General features: G+C 38.3%; 1 protein-coding gene across 12 annotated transcripts in view; it reads right to left on the bottom strand.

Annotated features, from left to right (window-relative positions):
* Window positions 1–4,175: 4,175 nt before the first annotated feature.
* The window catches only part of GTF2H2 (general transcription factor IIH subunit 2), a 34,248-nt gene continuing 18,852 nt past the window's right edge, over window positions 4,176–19,571 (bottom strand). For 10 of the 12 annotated variants that reach the window (XM_005557101.5, XM_045393836.3, XM_065546367.2 and 7 more), the window contains 8 exons: window positions 19,201–19,291; window positions 18,895–18,982; window positions 18,146–18,253; window positions 15,236–15,299; window positions 11,955–12,058; window positions 11,305–11,407; window positions 7,002–7,041; window positions 4,176–4,677 (listed from right to left, as the gene is read on the bottom strand). In XM_005557101.5, coding sequence (XP_005557158.1) covers window positions 4,558–4,677; window positions 7,002–7,041; window positions 11,305–11,407; window positions 11,955–12,058; window positions 15,236–15,299; window positions 18,146–18,253; window positions 18,895–18,982; window positions 19,201–19,291 — 718 coding nt within the window. In that variant the 3' untranslated portion in view covers window positions 4,176–4,557. Of the gene's footprint in view, window positions 4,678–7,001; window positions 7,042–11,304; window positions 11,408–11,954; window positions 12,059–15,235; window positions 15,357–18,145; window positions 18,254–18,894; window positions 18,983–19,200; window positions 19,292–19,571 lie in introns of all 12 variants that reach the window. The other 2 variants (XR_012413720.1, XM_065546369.2) reach the window with 2 other exon arrangements.

Genomic DNA, 19,571 nt, shown 5'->3' with positions numbered 1-19,571 from the left:
CTGCCTCCTTTAGATGGGATGGGTGCTTTCCAGATGTCCCCACTGTGCATCAACTGGCCCCCTTTCACTTATCTGCATTGTCTGCCTGACCCCTTTAGACATCTGAGCTGCCTCCCAACCCACTTTACCACGCCTCTCCTGCATCCCCACAACACTTGGCATCTCGTTAGCGCTTTCACACAAGCTTCTTTACAAGGCTGTGTCTTTTCAGATGGGGAGATTCACAGATGCATGAGGTTAGGTTTACTTCTTTTGAGTATCTACATCCCTGATAACTAGGATTGTGTCAGACTTACGGCAGATGTACAAGTTTGTTGAGTGAATTAATAAATGAATGAATGGGCAAATTGTGTATTGTTTCCAGAGTCCTGAGATGTGACACAAATAGCAATTCAGTCAGGTGAAATCAATAATTTAAATCCCTTCAGGATCCCAGCTGAGTTCCCAGTCCATCTTGTAATACTTCTCCCCAGAACAGACTTAGATTACCTGGAAATAATGAATCCTCTGCCCTTACAGAACTGGATCCAAAGCGGGTACTAGGGCACTCTAAGACTACTTCTCAGAAATGTGACAACCTCCTGTACCGTTTTTCTCCTTACTACAGGGCCCAAGGACTGAAACTTCTTACCTTTTCTCCTAAACTCTGCCACCCACTAATGGCCTCCAGACTGGGGTTCCACTCACCCATTTCCCAAGGGCTGACTGCACCCTTTCTTTGTCACCACTCATGAAATCATTTCATGCTACGAATTTGCCAGCCATTCTAGAGATACAGCTGAACACAGACATGACCACAAACATGAGGAAGTTATAAAGTATTGAGAAATCCTTCTAGAGGCGGATGCAATGCCACACCACTGAGCACGAGATCTGGCTTCCTGAGCAGTTACCACAGGATATGACACAGCCCTGTGGGCAAACTAGGATCAATGGGAAATGGAAGAACTTAAGAAAAGTGAGTTACTTCTCCTTCCTCCCTTCAATGGACTGCTCAGAGGGGCAGTTTCTCCTTATAAACCTTCTGGAGAAGCCCCACACTCTAAGTGAACACACTTGCTGGGAGGCTCCTGTATCTCGTCACAGCTTGTCATGAAGTCCAGCCACCGCAGTAACGCAATGCATCACGTTTTTCCTTGCCTTGCTTTCCCTTTTCTTCCACACTCTCACCCCCCTAGATCTGCCCCTTCCTAATAAAGTAACAACACTTTCATCTTTGCCTCAGGTTCTACTTTCTAGGGGACTTAAGTTAAGAAATTGTTGTTGGCCAGGCGTGGTGGCTCATGCCTATAATCCCAGCACTTTGGGAGGCCAAGGCAGGTGGATCACGAGGTCAGGAGATCGAGACCATCCTGGCTAACACAGTGAAACCCTGTCTCCACTAAAAATACAAAAAATTAGCCAGGCATGGTGGCAGGCGCCTATAGTGCTAGCTACTTGGGAGGCTGAGGCAAGAGAATGGCGTGAACCTGGGGGGCAGAACTTGCAGTGAGCCGAGATCGTGCCACTGCACTCCAGCTCTGTCTCAAAAAAAAAAAAAGAAAAAAAAAAGAAATTCTTCTTGTAATTTCTTGTTGTAATTTTTGTTTGTTGTAATTTCTAGGGTAACCACTGAAAGAATAAAAACAAAGTATACAATTTTCAAACTAGTGAGGGAAAACACAGAATGGTAGAAAGTAAGTAATCAAAAAGAAGGCAGGAAGGAAAAGATACTGTCAAATATGCAGTTAAAAAAACTAAAAAAAAAAGGAAAGATGGAATTGTTGGAACCAATAACACAAAGATAATAAATTTAAACCCAAATATATCAGTGGTAATCTTTTAATAAATAAATATATTTATTAAATATAAAATGTACACAGTAAATATAAATGAACTAAATGCTTTAGTTCAAAGACAAACAGAATAAAAATTATGAAATAAAAATATATACACTTGAAAGTATTTAAAATAAATCTAATTTTCATAATGAATTTTAAGCATTAAGGAGTTTTGTAACTGAATAGTGGAACTCAGAAAGATATCCTATTCAGAAGGATCTCTCATGTTAATAGTTTCCTTCACTATATTGTATATTGTAGTATACTGTAGAGTTTCAAGAAAACAATTAAAGGCCAGAACTGTCTTACATTACCATTTCTATTTCTGCAATATTCAACAAACCAAAATTTTCTCTGTAATTGTGAAAAAAGAACTCCTCCTCAAGCATAAGCAAAATTTTGTCTTAACCTTATCAAATACCCAAAACTGTAGAAAGAGATAAAGCTGTTAACAGAGACATGGATATCCCTTTTTATCAGGTCAAGAAGGTGAGTCTCTAATAGAGAGTTCTAGTAACTTTTCAATAGGTAATTAATGAAGGCCTTCCTTCTAAACCAGATAGGGGGAGATAGAATGCTCTGAGAGTATTAAAGGCATCTCCTGCAAGCCACTGATACCTTTGTTGACAGAGCAGATGGAAGAAAATAGCAGTTACTAGGTAACCTATAGCTGAAATTTGTGTCCACGTAAAGAACCACTGGGTCTAGGCTCATGGAGTATGACTCCTGAGAGAAACTCCTGTTACTCTAATCACATTGTGTGTGTGTGTATGTGTGTGCATGTGCACACACACTTACTAAAGATGCATATTCCTGGGCTCCCCTGAAGATCTATTGAATAGACTCTCCAGGGTGGGACTATATTGTCTTTACTGATAATGTTCTTAACTAAAAATTGTTAGTTATAAAATCACAGATTTCCGCTGGGCACGGTGGCCGAGGTGGGTGGATGACCTGAGGTCAGGTGTTGGAGACCAGCCTGATCAACAAGGTGAAACCCCATCTCTACTAAAAATACAAAAATTAGCCAGCCATGGTGGCAGGCGTCTGTAGTCCCAGCTACTCAGGAGGCTGAGACAGGAGAATTGCTTGAGCCCGGGAGATGGAGGTTGCAGTGAGCCAAGATCACGCCACTGCACTCCAGCCTGAGTGACGGAGCAAGACTCCATCTCAAAAAAAAAAAAAAAAAAAAAAGTCACAAATTTCATAGTGAAACTCAATCTAGAGTACCTGAAGTTTATATACATAAAATAGACATACCTTTGCTATGAAAGCCTGATTTACTCTTAACTGGGTAAAACCAGAAAAGAGTTCTGCCTATAATGATATATCTGCATTGAACCTAAAACACAGACTTCATCATACATTCTCACCTAAATTTCTCTGATGACCCAGAGTAAAGCAAAAGGTTTAGCATATGAGAGTGAAAGGATTTGAATCTCACTTTCTGTCAAACTTTTAGAGCTCTGTTAACCATGGTTAGTATCAACTATGATTTTAGGCAACTTTGCTTATAGTAAAAATAACTCGTAATTGTTACAGTATCTAGATTGGGATGCACTATAAATAATCTAATGGAGACTTCAAGCTTTAGGCTTTCCTGAGTGTGGTGACTCATGAAATTGACACATCCCTTGTGGATACCCTGGAAGCTGTGTTTATGGAATTGTTAAGAGATATTGGTTCCTTGATGCCTGTGGAGGATCTTATCTCCTTGCACCTAAACTGTAACAGTGGACGGCTGCAAAGACCTCCACTGCTAATGAGGACCACTTGATGCTGTGCTGGCAGGCTGTTGTTTCTGTTTAGTATCCTTTTGAGTAAGCGGGTACCAAGTATGGCCATGGCAGTCTTGTGAGTCTGAATGTTTAATCTAAAGTGACATCTGTTGGTCAGAGCCACAAATAATTTCAGATGTACTAACTTGATAAACATATTCCAAATGTTTGGTTAAACCTAAAAAGACCTCTCTGGTGGATGTAGCAGTACATCATTTCATATGTATTAATTTCATAACTTGTTTTTTTTTTTGAGATGGAGTCTCACTTTAGGATGGAGTGCAATGGCACCATCTCAGCTCACTGCAACCTCTGCCTCCCGGGTTCAAGCAATTCTCCTGCCTCAGCCTCCCAAGTAGCTGAGACTACAAGCATGAACCACCATGCCCGGCAATTTTTTTGTGTGTTTTTAGTAGTGACAGGGTTTCACCATGTTGGCCAGGCTGGTCTCGAACTCTGGACCTCAGGTGATCTGCCCACTTTGGCCTCCCAAAGTGTTGGGATTATAGGCCTGAGCCACAGTGCCCAGCCTAATTTCATAACTATTGATAAATTTTCATCTTACACTGAATTTACATTTCGACTTAACTTTCTTCTTACACTAAATTAATGAATTAACATAAATCATATTCTGTATTTAATTATAAAAACATAAATAAAATTATCACATCAATTTAATTATTATAAGTAATTTATACATACTGCATAATGACTTTGAAAACAGTATAACTCAAAATAATAGAAAACAAAATCAATTGAATGAAGTACTACTGAATTTCAGGTATTTCTGTGACAGAACACAAATTTAAAATTTAATAAAATAATACCTTTTCTTAGCAAAAAGTTTCTTAAGTCAGATTATCCTTTCATGTTTTAAATGAAGCTTCTTCTAAATAAGTCATTTTATTCACAGTTGCAAATTTCTTTTCAACACATACAATGTATAGTACATGCTGGAATCAAACACCTGAAGGAGCTGGAATCTTATGAATACAGCCAGGGCAACAGTGTAGAGAATCATGAACAAAAACATCACAGTCCACACAGAAAACATTCTGGCACACAGCACAAACATAAACCTGTAGTGAAAAGAAGAAAAGTGATAAACTAGTTTCCAAAAGTTAATTACAGCACAGCTTGATGACATTCAAGGTGTGCTTTGCTCTTTTGTATCTCTACCAGTTTTTTCCCACTACCTACTTTATTACTTCCATGTACTCTATATTCTCAAATCTAAGGCAATTAATTTTTTACCCCAAACTATCCCTTAGAAATGAGGGAATGACTTTGTTTTTGAGCCTTTAAAGTCTATTCTATTATAGTTCACTCTCAATTATTTCATTCTAAGGTTTGGGAAAGACATGAGCTTCAAACCAGCGCTACTTTTGAATGCTTAGCAAGACCACCTAATTGATTCAATTAAAAAGAGAAGCATAAAAATTTAACATAGATTTAATTATTCTTAGGGAATGACCTCACAATTGCAAACGCTATATTTCCTTTTCAAGTAAACCTTTCAAAAAAATATGTCAAATGACACAGATAAGACAAATAAAAAGGAAAAAACTACATTTGTTCTTTCAGCATTACATATATGAGTACTTATGCCTTGGGATAAAATTTCCAGGGCAGCTTCATACACAGATTCAAAAATCACTAAATCTCAGAAGTATGTGGCTTTGGATAAAAAAATAAAAACGAAATGAATGAATAAATAAATCTCAAACAACACAGACAATGACCTATTCTTAAAAACTCAAATGAGGCTGGGTGTGGTGGCTCACACCTGTAATCCCAGCACTTGGGGAGGCCAAGGCGGGCAGACTGCTTGAGCCCACAAGTTCAAGACCAGCTGGTCAACACGATGAAACCCAGTCTCTACTAAAAATACAAAAATTGGCTGGGCATGGTGGTACATGCCTATAATCCCAGCTACTTGGGAGGCTGACTCACAAGAATCACTTGAACTTGGGACGCAGAGGTTGCAGTAAGCCAAGATTGCATCACTGCACTACAACCTGGGTGACAGAGCAAGAGTTCGTCTCAGAAAATAAAACCAAAAACCTGTCAAATGACTCAAAAAGTAGTTCCAGTAAAGAGGAAGCTACTGATGTCAAAGAGGTATATACAATTTAATAAAATTATAAATTGTGACAGTGGAATAGCAATACTTATAATTATTATTTTATATAATTTATATAGTTTTAAATAGGAACATGTAACTAAATTAAAAATTAAAGCTAGACAGTGATCCATATTATATACATCTATACAAGTTTATATATTAAAGTTGGCCCTCTTCAAAATTGAAAAAATATTTTCTCATTGGCATAATGGAAGAATCACCTATTATCTGTGGCCACCTTAAACAACTTCAATGTGTTATCACACAGCTTAAAGTATAACATGAAGAAAATATTTTAAATACTTTCAGATTAAATGCAGTTTAGCTTGAAAGATAAAGACAAATTATATGTTCTACAAGGGTGTACCAAAGTAGACAAAACAATCAAAGAATTTTAAAAAATAAGAAAAATATTTAAAAACTTTTAATACAAAAAAATTTTTTTTTTTTTTTTGAGACGGAGTCTCGCTCTGTCACCCGGGCTGGAGTGCAGTGGCCGGATCTCAGCTCACTGCAAGCTCTGCCTCCCGGGTTTACGCCATTCTCCTGCCTCAGCCTCCCGAGTAGCTGGGACTACAGGCGCCTGCCACCTCGCACGGCTAGTGTTTTGTATTTTTTAGTAGAGACGGGATTTCACCATGTTAGCCAGGACGGTCTCGATCTCCTGACCTCGTGATCCGCCCGTCTCGGCCTCCCAAAGTGCTGGGATTACAGGCTTGAGCCACCGCACCCGGCCCAAAAATTTTTTAAGAAGATGAATTATAGCCCGGCATGGTGGCTCATGCTTGTAATCCCAGCATTTGGGGAGGCCAAAGTGGACGGATCACGAGGTCAGGAGATCGAGACCATCCTGGCTAACACGGTGAAACCCCGTCTCTACTAAAAATACAAAAAAATTAGCTGGGCATGGTGGCGGGCACCTGTAGTCCCAAAAACTCAGGAGGCTGAGGCAGGAGAACGGCGTGAACCCGGGAGGTGGAGCTTGCAGTGAGTCGACATCATGCCACTGCACTCCAGCCTGGGTGACAGAGCCAGACTCAGTCTCAAAAAAAAAGAAATGAATTATCAAGTATCTTTATAGCAAAAATTATAATGCAGAATAACAAAACTACTATTTAAACTATATTGTTCCCATTTTACCTCCACCTATTTTAATTATCTTTACAAGAAATAAACTGATATGAGCCTGGTCTTTAACAACCTGTTGAAAACTTATAGTACCATTTATTTCAGTATTTCTTGTACATTACTTAATATTTAGAAAGCCAATGAACTTACATGTTGGTCTTTCAATTCCCCCTGACATCCATAACAAAATCTGAAAAAAAAGTTTAACAATCAGTTTTTTCTTGAAATTCACTCATTAAAATAGTTCAGCAAAATCTCAATAACTAGAATCCTTTAATTAATATGTACTTGTCTTCACATGACTTTCAGGAAAAAGAGTTAAGAATACCAAAAGGCCAGGCACGGTGGCTCATGCCTGTAATCCCAGCACTTTGGGAGGCCAAGGTGGGTGGATCACCTGAGGTCAGGAGTTTGAGACCAGCCTGGCCAACATGGCGAAAACCCGTCTCCACTAAATACAAAAATTAGCCGGGCGTGATGGTGGGCGCCTGTAATCCCAGCTACTTGGGAGGTTGAGGCAGGAGAATCGCTTAAACCCAGGAGGCGGAGGTTGCAGTGAGGCGAGATGGTGTCATTGCACTCCATACTGAGTGACAGGAGCGAAACTCCATCTCAAAAACAAAAAAAAAGGATACCATAAATTTAAAAAAATTCCACAGTATATACAAGGTCATCTGACAGCCCAAAATGTAGTTTTTATTTTCATTAAGGTTAAATGTGAGCATGCTTTATTTTTCTTTTTTTTCAAGTCAAGGGTCTTGCTTTGTCTCAAAGGCTGGAGTGCAGACATGCTATCATGGCTCACTGCAGCTTCAACCTCCTGGTGATCCTTCTGCCTCAGCCTCCTGAGTAGCTAGGACTACAGGCATGCATCTCCACGCCTGGCTAAGTTTTTATTTAGACAGGGTCTCGCGATATTGCCCAGGCTGGTCTCGAATGCCTGGGCTCAAGCAATCCTCCCATCTTGGCTTCCCAAAGTGTTAGGATTACAGTCATGAGCTACCGTGCCCAGTCACAAGCACTTTCAAACTTTTGTTTGATAGTTATTCTAGTAAGTGCTACTTTGTGATTCTTCACAGTTACTGGCTATGAACCTCCAACTACGAAAGAAGAGAATTTAATTCTCTTTCAACCATCTTGAACCCAGTAATGCATAAATATGTAACTAATGTCATTCTCAATTCTTTCTACATAGTTAAGTCTTCCTTTTGGATAGAACAATAATCAATGTTTAGTTTACTATGCCTATAAAAATATTCTCAGCTAAGCCATAAGTTTTCCCCTATTTAAAACATTTTTTTTTTTTTCCTGGAAATACTGTGTTGCTATTCCCAAGGTTAGTTTCCTATGTAATTGACACTAATTCAGGCCTAGTTTTCTCTGGAATAATATAACTGTCCTCTCAATATATTTAAATACATCAGGAGTTCTGCAGTTTTCATCCCCTTGGTGATATCTTTCCTGGAGCATTCTGACTGTCTCCAAACTGGACTGTTCCCCATATGTGACACACAGGTATCATTCTGGAATTTCTTCTTACCATCATGCTAGGCCGTTCTTCCGCCTGTTTTGAATTAGATACATATTACTAGACCCCATGTCATTCTCTTTCTCTGTTCCTTTGAATCATCTACCTCTTCCAGACCTTCCCCAGAAAAATATCTTTTTGAGACTTTACAAGTCTGAAAATGTTGTTATTCTACCTTCACTTAACTATAGCTTGGCTGGGTATCTAAGGGTAACAATTTTCACTACAAACTTTGAAGGTGACTGCTCCCTCTCTGCATCCAGTGTTGCTAATGAGAAGCCAAACAAGTTTAATTCCAGATCCTTTGTATGTGACCTCGTTTTTCCTCTCTGGAAATGTTTAGGGTTAAGGATTTATTGTGTATTCTGAAAGTTCACAATTATGGGGTCTGTCTTCCTTCAATACGTCAGGCACTTGGCAGTCCCTTTCTTTTATCTTTGTTGTAGAGATGAGGTTTTGCTATGTGACCCAGGCTGGCCTGGAACTCCTGGCCTCAAGTGATCCCCATCTCAGTCTCCCAAAGTACAAGGATTAGAGCTATGAGCCACCCTTCCCAGCCAACAGAACCTTTCAATCTAGAAAGTTCTGTCCTTCAACAGAAAATTTCTTTGAACTATGTCTTTGATGATTTTCTATCCTACCTTTTTTTCCCTCATATTATTCTCATACTGGACCTTCTGGATGAATCTCCAGTATTCTTATCTTTACTCTCCTATTTCAACCTCTTTATTTTACTCCTTTTATTGTACTTTCTGGAATATTTCTTAAACTCCATTTTCTATAGTACTGGGTTTTTCTTTTCTACTACATTTAACCTCAACCATAAGCAAATAAATACCAAGCTAAAACAATGAGACTTTTTTTTTTTTGTCTGTCAGTTTTAGCCAATATAAAAAAGTTTCATAATACCTAATGTTGGCTAAATGTGGGAAAACAATAAATGAAACTTCTTTGAAGAACAACTTTACAATATCTATCACAATTCACAAAACATGTAAAACTCCTGACTCAGTAATTTTACCTCTAGGAATTTACCATGCATTTATACTTGTACAAATGTTCAAAAATATAGATATAAGCATTATTTGTTAATAGCAAAAAGAAAAAAAAATCTTATATCCAACAGGAAGCAATTGGTTATAATTATCCCTGAAATATGCAACAATTTCAAAAACAACACTGATCTAGATACGGTGACGTTAAATGACTTCCAAATGATTTAAGTGTGAAAAGCAAGATGGATACATAAGCCCAGCGCAGTGGCTCAAGCCTATAATCCCGGCACTTTGGGAGGCCGAGACAGCGTATCACAAGATCAGGAGATCAAGACCATCCTGGCTAACACGGTGAAACCCCGTCTCTACTGAAAAATACAAAAAAAAAAACCTAGCTGGGCGAAGTGGCAGGCGCCTGTAGTCCCAGCTACTCGGGAGGCTGAGGCAGGAGAATGGCATGAACCTGGGAGGCGGAGCTTGCAGGGAGCTGAGATCCGGCCACTGCACTCCAACCTGGGCGACAGAGCAAGGCTCCGTCTCAAAAAAAAAAAAAAAAAAAAAAAAAAAGATGGATACATAATTGTCTTCTGCTAGCCAGTAAGCATTTAATGTGATTCCTAAATCCTGGATGTTCTTTTTTTTTTTGAATGGAGTTTTGCTCTTGTCGCCCAGCTGGAGTGCAATGGTGTGATCCACGCTCACTGCAACCTCCGTCTCCGAGGTTCAAGCGATTCTCCTGCCTCAGCCTCCCGAGTAGCTGAGGGTTACAGGCACCTCCAACCACACTCGGCTAATATTTGTATTTTTAGTAGAGACGGTGTTTCACCATGTTGACCAGGCTGGTCTCGAACCGCTGACCTCAGGTGATCCACCTGCCTCGGTCTCCCAAAGTGCTGGGATTACAGACATGAGCCACCATGCCCAACTGATCCTGGATGTTCTTAAAAGTAGTAAATCTTTATTTTCTGAAGACTATTCTATAAAAGATTGACTACCTCTATTTCAGACTTTATTTGTTGTATTTCACACAAATACCATTCATAAAAATCCTTAAAGATTTTAGGTAAATTATGTTATGCCAGATTTTTATTTTATTTTATTTTATATTTGAGACAGAGTTTTGCTCTTGCTGCCCAGGCTGAAGTGCAATGGTGTGACCTCAGCTCATTGTAACTGCCGCCTTTCGAGTTCAAGCGATTCTCCTGCCTCAGCCTCCCGAGTAGCTGGGATTACAGGCATGCGCCACCACTGGGCTAAATTTTGTATTTTTAGTAGAGATGGGGTCGAACAGGCTGGTGTTGAACTCCTGACCTCAGGTGATCTGCCTGCCTTGGCCTCCAAAAGTGCTGGGATTACAGGCATGAGCCACCGTGCCCAGCTTTTTTTTCCTTTTTTAAGAGATGGTGTCTCACTATGTTGCCCAGGCTAGTCTTCAACTCCTGGCCTCAAGTGATCCTCCCACCTTAGCCTGCCAAAGTGCTGAATGAGCCTCTTATTTTCAGTAGTATGCTAGGACTGGATTGTACTGGCTCAAGAGGATATATTGTTAAATATGTATTCAAGGATTTTGAGAGCTGGTTGTTAATTGGTAGCTAAAAATTGGCCATAGTGGGAGTATTCAAACCATGGAAATCTGTGAATACTACCAGTCAGGGTTTTTTTTCTTTTCCTTCTGGAAAACTGATTTAGTAGTACAATCATTACCCTTATTTATACATACGTGGGTTTAGTGAAATTATTTGGTTTCTGGAGATTCAGATCTATTTAACAATGAGTCATTTCAATCACAACCACGACATTCTTCACCTCATCTTCCATATTAGAAGTACTCTTGTCCAAGCCAATTGGATTATTTTTTAAGGTAGTAACAATCTATTCAAACATTAGCTTACCACTTATAACAGATATAAATTAATCCAAACTGATATACCTTTCTCCATTATATTCTTCTAGGGGAATTTCTTGAAAAGCATCCAAAGGAAACAAATGATGGTAAGACCGTGCCAAGTGGGGAGCAGACACCAAAGTAAGACCTAACACATGAAGCAGAGAGACATGTTGAGTAGCCCAAACCTCATGAAGACAACAGCTGAAAAGACAAAAGATGTAACTTTGGCAGAATATTTTCAGTTTCTTTTAGGATGGCAGTTATTCATTTTACCTGTGGCTATAACAGAAGATTGTATGATGGAATCTTAGTTCTGTCACTAAGTGTGTAACCAACCTGTCTTGGTCTATTTGCTTACTTATAAATGAAATAAAATTAGACAATTCTATTAGTTCAATTATTTATTCTTGTATATATTTACTTTATAAAGGTAAGAGATGGAAAAATGTCTACTAGATCTACTGCACTGCCTTTAAAGAATATACTTTTTTCAGAAAGAGGATCAGAAAACTAGAACGCTACATTTATATCTGGAAGTGGAGTACTAGGCACTCAATTTAAAAAGTAATCTATTTTTCTTTGCACAGATTAATTCCAGAAACATAGGAATAACTTAACATTTACATTAATTTTAGCAGCAATACAGATAAGTCATTCAACATTTACTGAATAATGAATAGTTGGTTTCTTACCACAGATTTTACATTCAACAGGTAGCTCACAGTACTTTGCCCGACACTGTGGACAGAAATAGCCTCCTAATGTAAGTCCTGGCTCAGTATTGCCATCCAAATGCCTGTAGAGGGGAAAAAAAAGGTAATATATAAGACTCTGAAAAGTTAGAGCAGGAAAGCACATTATCTTGACCTTAAAATCTTGACACTATTTAAAAATCTATTTAAAAGTCTGTATTTTTGGCCGGGTGCAGTGGCTCACACCTGTAATCCCAGCACTTTGGGAGGCCAAGGCGGGTGGATCACCTGAGGTCAGGAGTTCAAGACCAGCCTGGCCAACATGGTGAAGCCCCGTCTCTACTAAAAAATACAAAAATTAGCTGGGCATCTGTAATCCCAGCTACTTGGGAGGCTGAAGCAGAATTGCTTGAACCCAGGAGGCAGAGGTTGCAGTGAGCTGAGATAGAACCACTGCACTCTAGCCTGGGTGACAAGAGTGAAACTCTATCTCAAAAAAAAAAAAAAAAAAAAAAGAAGTCTATATTTTAAAAAAATTTATAACTTTTTGTAGAGATGGGGGTCTCACTATGTTGCTGGTCTTGAATTCCTAGCCTCAAATGATCCACCTGCCTCAGCTTCCCAAAGTGCTGGGATTATAGGTGTGAGCCACCTGCCTGGGCTGAAAGTCTATTTTTAAATCTGTATGTCTTATAGCTCAATTATGCTACATTCATTTTTTTCCCTCTCTTCAGTTTTTTTTCTTTCTTTTTTTTTTTTTTTGAGACAGAGTCTCACTCTATTGCCCAAGCTGAAGTACAGTGGCACAATCTCAACTCACCGCCTCCACCGCCCAGGTTCAAGCAATTCTCGTGCTTAGCTTCCTGAGCAGCTGGGATTACAGGCACGTGCTACCACGCCCAGCTAATTTTTGTATTTTTATTAGAGATGGGGTTTCATCATGTTGGCCAGGCTGGTGTCAAACTCCTGGTCTCAAGTGATCTGCCTGCCTCGGCCTCCCAAAGTGCTGGAATTACAGATGTGAGCCACTACACCCAGCCCTTCATTTTTATTTTAAAGTTTCTATTACTATCTTTGAATTCACTAACTTTTTTCTTCTGTAGTGTCTAATCTGCTGTTAATCCCAGCAAATATATTTTTCATCTAAAACACTGTATTCTTCATCACTAGAAGTTTATTTGGGTCTTTTTTATACCTTCCATATCTCTTCTTACCATTCTCATGTTCTATAATATCCTGAACATACAGAGTACATTTATAATTGTTGTCCTAACATCTTTATCTACTAATTAATTAATTAATTAATTAATTTTTAAGCCTGTCACCCAGGCTGGAGTGCAATGGCACGATCTCAGCTCACTGCCATCTCTAGCTCCTGGGTTCAAGTGTATTTTATACCTCAGCCTCCTGAGTAGCTGGGATTACAGGCGTGCGCCACCAGGCCTGGCTAATTTTTGTGTTTTTAGTAGAGATGGGTTTCACCATGTTGGCTATACTGATCTCGAACTCCTGGGCTCAAGTGATCCGCCCACGTGAGCCTCCCAAAGTGCTAGGATCACAGGCATGAGCTACTGCACCCAACCCTTTGTCTATTAATTCTACCAACTGGGTTATTTCTGGGTATGTTTCCATTCTGTGATTTTTCTCCATTTTATGGGTCATATTTTCCTTTGCATCCTTGGTAATTTCTGCCAGGGATTGTGAATTTTGCTTTGCCAGACATTGTGAATTTTGCTTTGTTTTGGGTGCTGGATTTTTTCTTTTTCTTTTTTTTTTTTTTGTATTCCCTTAAATATTTAAGGGTTTGTTTTAGAATATACTTCATTAACTTGGAAATAGTTTAATCTCTTCAAAACTTGCTTTTAAGCTTTGTTAGGCTGGTCCAGAACAGCTGTTAGTCTAGATTTTTCTCTCTTTTTTTTTTTTTTTTTTGCCTCTGGTTCCAGTTCTTGTGATAGAATTAATTTGATCCCATTACTGTGGACTCTATTCAATGCCTGTCATGTTAAGAGGTATTTCCATACAGACTGGTGAGAACATGAATGTTCTCTGTGTGAGCTCTGGGAATTGCTCTGTCTGCTGCTTTCCAGTGATTCTTTCCCTGACTTCCAGTAGTCTCCTCACACGAAAGTGCTGATCAACACTCAGCTGCTGACTCATGAGCAAGTCTCTGCAGCTCCCCAGAGAGTTCTCTCTGTGCAGCTCTTTCCTCTCCAGTACTCTGACCTGCAAAATTATCACCCTCTCAGCCTCCTTGAAAGATGAACTTTGTTTCTTCAACTCAACATCTCCAGCCTCCATCTGCAGCCTGGGAATTCCATCCAGGCAGTAAGCTGGAGTGCTCTTAGGGCCCATCTCATTTGTTTCCTTTTTGTCAGGGATCATTATCGCAAGGCTTGCTGTCCAATGTATGAAAACCACTGTTTTATATACTTTGTCTACTTTTTTTGACAGGAGGGTAAATCTAGTCCCTGTTACACCTTTTTGGCTGGAGGCAGAAATCTTGTTTGTGATTTTTAAGAATTACTCTCTTAAATTTAATTTTGTTTTATAATTATGTAAAATACAAAGCTCTGAAGTTAAAACACGGTACAGTAATATTCTATGTAACATTTGGTCAGTGATGGACCACACATATGGCAGTGGTCCCATAAGATAATACCACATTTTAGTTGCACCTTTTCTGTGTTTAGTTACACAAACACTAAGTGTTACATTAAAACTGCCTACATTATTCAGTACACAATATGCTGTACAGGTGTGCAGCCTAGGAGAAATAGGTTATACCATATAACTGTGATGTTAGTAGGCTACACTATCTAGGTTTGTGTAAGTACACTCTGTGATGTTTGCACAATGATGGTATCACCTAATGACGCATTTCTCAGAACAGATTCCTATCATTAAGTGATGCATTCAGAAAAGTCTAGGGTCTATCCCTTTGCTTTTCCCTACGCACTCACTGAGGTAAACATAAAAAAAAAAAAAAAACTTCCCCCTCTACCCCTTTTAAGTTTTTATTATTTCCATACTACTGTTTTTATTATTAACATAAACAAGCAAATATATCCACTTACATCTCTACTTTCTTCTTAGGTGATCAGTAGCATACTACAAAATTCTCTCAAACTTACTATTTTATTTAGTAATAGATCCTGAAGATCACTCCATACAAGTATACAGACATACTCTTCATTGCCTGTCTTTTGAATTTATAACTTAAAAGAAGGAATTAAAAATGTAAAAACATTATCACTGATATTTTCAAGGTCTTTACTTACGCCATGCTGAAAGAGGGTTTTGCATCCTGGTCAGATAAAGAAGCAATGGTGTGCTGAGGAAATCCTTCATAGAAGAAAATGTATTACTTTCTTTTTCCAAGCAAACAGCAGAATTCTAGGACTAAGAACCTAAAGATGTTCTTATCAAAAAGCCAACGAAGTTGTACAAAATATCACTTTACCACCTTTCAGATAAGCTTATTATAGCATGATGAAACTAATTCCAAGCTACAAGAAAAAGTAGAGGAAACAGGGGAAAGACCTGTCTATATATATGACCTCAGATTCTGAAGTTCATATATATATTTTTCTTTTTCTTTTCTCTTTTTTTTTTTTTTTTTTTGAGATGGAGTCTTGCTCTGTCACCCAGGCTGGGGTGCAGTGGCGTTATCTTGGCTCACTGCATCCTCCACCACCCGGGTTCAAGCGATTCTCCCACCTCAGCCTCCCAAGTAGCTGGGATTACAGGCATCCGCCACCATGCCCAGCTATATATTTTCTAACTTAATAATGATCAACACTACTTTTTAAAGAGGTTGTAATTTTTACATCATTTCTGATACAAGTGAAGATATAGTACACCTTCATTTTATCTAAGTTTATACTTTTATGTTTAAAATTTTGAAATGCTCAAATCTTTCATGTAATTTGTTTTCCATATATAATTTTAAATTCTGAAAACATGTTCAGGAAAAGCAGAAACCATTTTTAAAAAGAGATATTACATAAAAAATTTAAATGTATCTACATATCAAAACAAATAAATAAAAGTAAAGGCAAATAACCAACAAGAAAAATATTTGCATCAGGTGACTAAGAAAAGGTTAATGCCGGGCGCGGTGGCTCAAGCCTGTAATCCCAGCACTTTGGGAGGCCGAGACGGGCGGATCACGAGGTCAGGAGATCAAGACCATCCTGGCTAACACAGTGAAACCCCGTCTCTACTAAAAAATACAAAAAACTAGCCGGGCGAGGTGGCGGGCGCCTGTAGTCCCAGCAAATGTAGTCCCAGCTACTTAGGAGGCTGAGGCAGGAGAATGGCGTAAACCCGGAAGGCGGAGCTTGCAGTGAGCTGAGATCCGGCCACTGCACTCCAGCCTGGGCGACAGAGCGAGACTCCGTCTCAAAAAAAAAAAAAAAAAAAAAAGAAAAGGTTAATATTCCTAAAGGACTCTAACAAACAAATTATAAATTTAAAATGGAATAAGAATATATATCAGTAAATCAAAAAGATTAGCTAAATAAGATCTAAAATGTATTGAATGTTTACATCAAGCATTATTCTAAATGCACCATCTGTATTAACTCGATCCTTGCAACACACAATAAGGTAGTTAACTAACATCATTAAACACATGAGAAGACCGTGGAAAAAAGAGGTCGACTAGTAATACAAAAGGCCAAAAGTAGAAAAGCATCCTACTTAATTAACATTTAAAAATATATATATTAAATAAGGAGATTCTTTTTCTATTTAAAAGTTATACCTTTTTTCAATATAAATGTAATAAATCTTCATTGCAACATTTTTGTAAAATAGAAGAAAATAACATTTTAAAAAAGTCATCCAAGCCCGGGTGCAATGGCTCACGCCTGTAATCCCAGCACTTTGGGAGGCTGAGGCGGGCGGATCACGAGGTCAGGAGTTCAAGACAAGCCTGGCCAACATGCTGAAACCGCGTCTCTACTAAAAATCCAAAAGTTAGCTGGGTGTGGTGGTGCCCGCCCATAATCCCAGCTACTTGGGAGGCTGAGGCAGGATAATTACTTGAACCCAGGAAGCAGAGGTTGTAGTGAGTTGAGATCGCGCCATTGCACTTCAGCCTAGGCAATAGAGTGAGACTCTATCTCAAAAAAAAAAAAAAAAAAAAGAAAGAAAAAGTGATCAAAAACCAATAATTTCCCCTCCTTTGAGCAATTTGGTGTACTTCCCTGCAAGCTTTGTCTTTGCACAGTTTGTATTACACAGCTTTGATCATACAGTACAGAGAATTTTGTAGCTTATTTTATTTTTATTTTTTTTAAGACAGTCTCGCTCTGCCACCCAGACTGGAGTGCAGTGGCACAATCTCAGCTCATGGCAACCTCTGCCTCCTGAGTTCAAGCGATTCTCCTGCCTCAACCTCCTGAGTAGCTGGGATTACAGACATCTGCCACCATGCCCTGCCATTTTTTGTAATTTTTAGTAGAGACAGGGTTTCGCCATATTGGCTAGGGTGGTCTCAAACTCCTGACCTCAGGTGATCTGCTAGCCTCGGCCTCCCAAAGTGCTGGGATTACAGGCATGAGCCACCACGCCTGGCTTTTGTAGCTTATTTAAAACATTTCTTAATGTAAGTATTTTTCTTTTTTGTTCTTTTCTTTTTTTTTTTTTTTGAGACGGAGTCTTGCTCTGTCACCCAGGCTAGAGTGCAGTGGCGCGATCTCGGCTCACTGCAAGCTCTGCCTCCTGGGTTCACACCATTCTCCTGCCTCAGCCTCCCGAGTAGCTGGGACTACAGGCACCCGCCACCACACCCGGCTAATTTTTTGTATTTTTAGTATAGATGGGGTTTCACTGTGTTAGCCAGGATGGTCTTGATCTTCTGACCTCATGATTCGCCCACCTTGGCCTCCCAAAGTGCTGGGATTACAGGTCTGAGCCACCATGTCCAGCTTAATATAAGTATTTTTCTATAAACACAGTTTATACCTTTCTAGCCTTAAAAATAAAGAAAGCCAACAGTATTTTCTGGGTGACAGGACTACTGGTAGTTTTAATTTGTTTTTTTTTTTTTACTTCTCTGTACTTTCCAAAATTGCTTCAACAAGCATATTTTTTCTTTAAAAATTCTTAAATATTAAAATAACTTGTGCAAATAAAAATAGAGAGCCTAGATATATATTTTTTAAAAACATAAAAACACTTACCCATACGAATAAGGGAGCATTCAGAACTTGAGCTAGCAGGAGGAGGACTAACATGATGTGTGAGCAACTCTTTGTAATGGCTTTCATCTAAAATAACATGGTATGTGCCTAACAAGATGAAAAGGAAAAAAAAACAGCTTCATAGACATAACGAAGTATACGTTCTATGTAATTCTGTAAAAGTTTTATCATCTGAAAATGTACATTTTCAAAATAATGATTTCAGCTAAATTATCACTTTTAAAACCTTATTTAAATAATACATCTAAACCAACTTCTCTAGGAATAACTGTAATTACCATTTATTATTATTACTATTATTATTATTTTAACATATAAATAGAGACAGGTCTCACTATGTTAATCAGCCTGATCTCAAACTTCTGGCTTCAAGTGATTCTCCTGCCTTGGCCTACCAAAATGTTGGGCTTACAGGCAGAGCCATCATGCCTGGCCTGTAATTAGAATTTAATTAAAGACAAGTTATAAAATCTTTATAAAGAATTACATACAGTAAAATTTCCAGCTTTCCAAGAGTTATACTACTTCCTCTAAATATTGACATAAGTACTGAAAACTCTTTGCATTTTGAGATGATTTCTTACAGAATCAATGATATATTTAAGATGACTGCCCATATTTTAGACTACTTTTAGTAGCTCAGAACAGATTAAAACATCCTAATTTAATTAATAAATTATTTCCTACACAGTAATTATGAGCAAATATTAAAGAAATTATATATATACCACCAGTTTCACGAGCAAGTACAGTGCAAACGCGAACCTCTGCAGACAATCCAATAACAGATACTCTAATTTTAGCTGCCTTTAGGGTCTTCATAAAATCCAAGTAGATAGATAGTTTTAGGGAAGAAGAAAAACATTTAAGAATTAATGTATTTGAAATATAAAGAATGCTCTGAAAACTAGTAATAAATTCACTACATCTACCACAAAGATGAATTAGACACACAAATATATATATATATAAAAACAAATTTGCTACAGAATTCTCTTTAGAGTTGTAACTTTGGTTTTGATTTTTTGGTCTACCTTGATTAGATCATAAATATTAGATGGATCACAAGTAGTAAGGCTGCTAAAGATGATTAGTACTTCTCGACTTGTATGTCCAGGCATGTGTCTTAAAAGAAAGATAAAATACACTCCAATTAGGTACAACAAATTACACTACCAAAAAATTTACCCAAAAAGAATAGTAAACATAGGAATACACATTTAGACTATAGAATACCTCATTTGTTTCAATAATGCAAGGAAAGGTTGTGAGTATATTTTAAACACTTCAATGTAAATTTTTCTAAAATGAACTATGCACTTCAAAAAATTGATAATTGATTCATTTAATAAATACTGAGTACTCAAGTTCTGGGGATAGAGTGATAAACAAGACTGACAATGTT

The sequence above is a fragment of the Macaca fascicularis genome, chromosome 6 (assembly GCF_037993035.2).
Source record: "Macaca fascicularis isolate 582-1 chromosome 6, T2T-MFA8v1.1".
Classification (NCBI taxonomy): domain Eukaryota; kingdom Metazoa; phylum Chordata; class Mammalia; order Primates; family Cercopithecidae; genus Macaca; species Macaca fascicularis.
The sequence above is the reverse complement of the archived record's forward strand: the minus strand, read 5'-3'. Positions and strand labels throughout refer to the sequence as shown.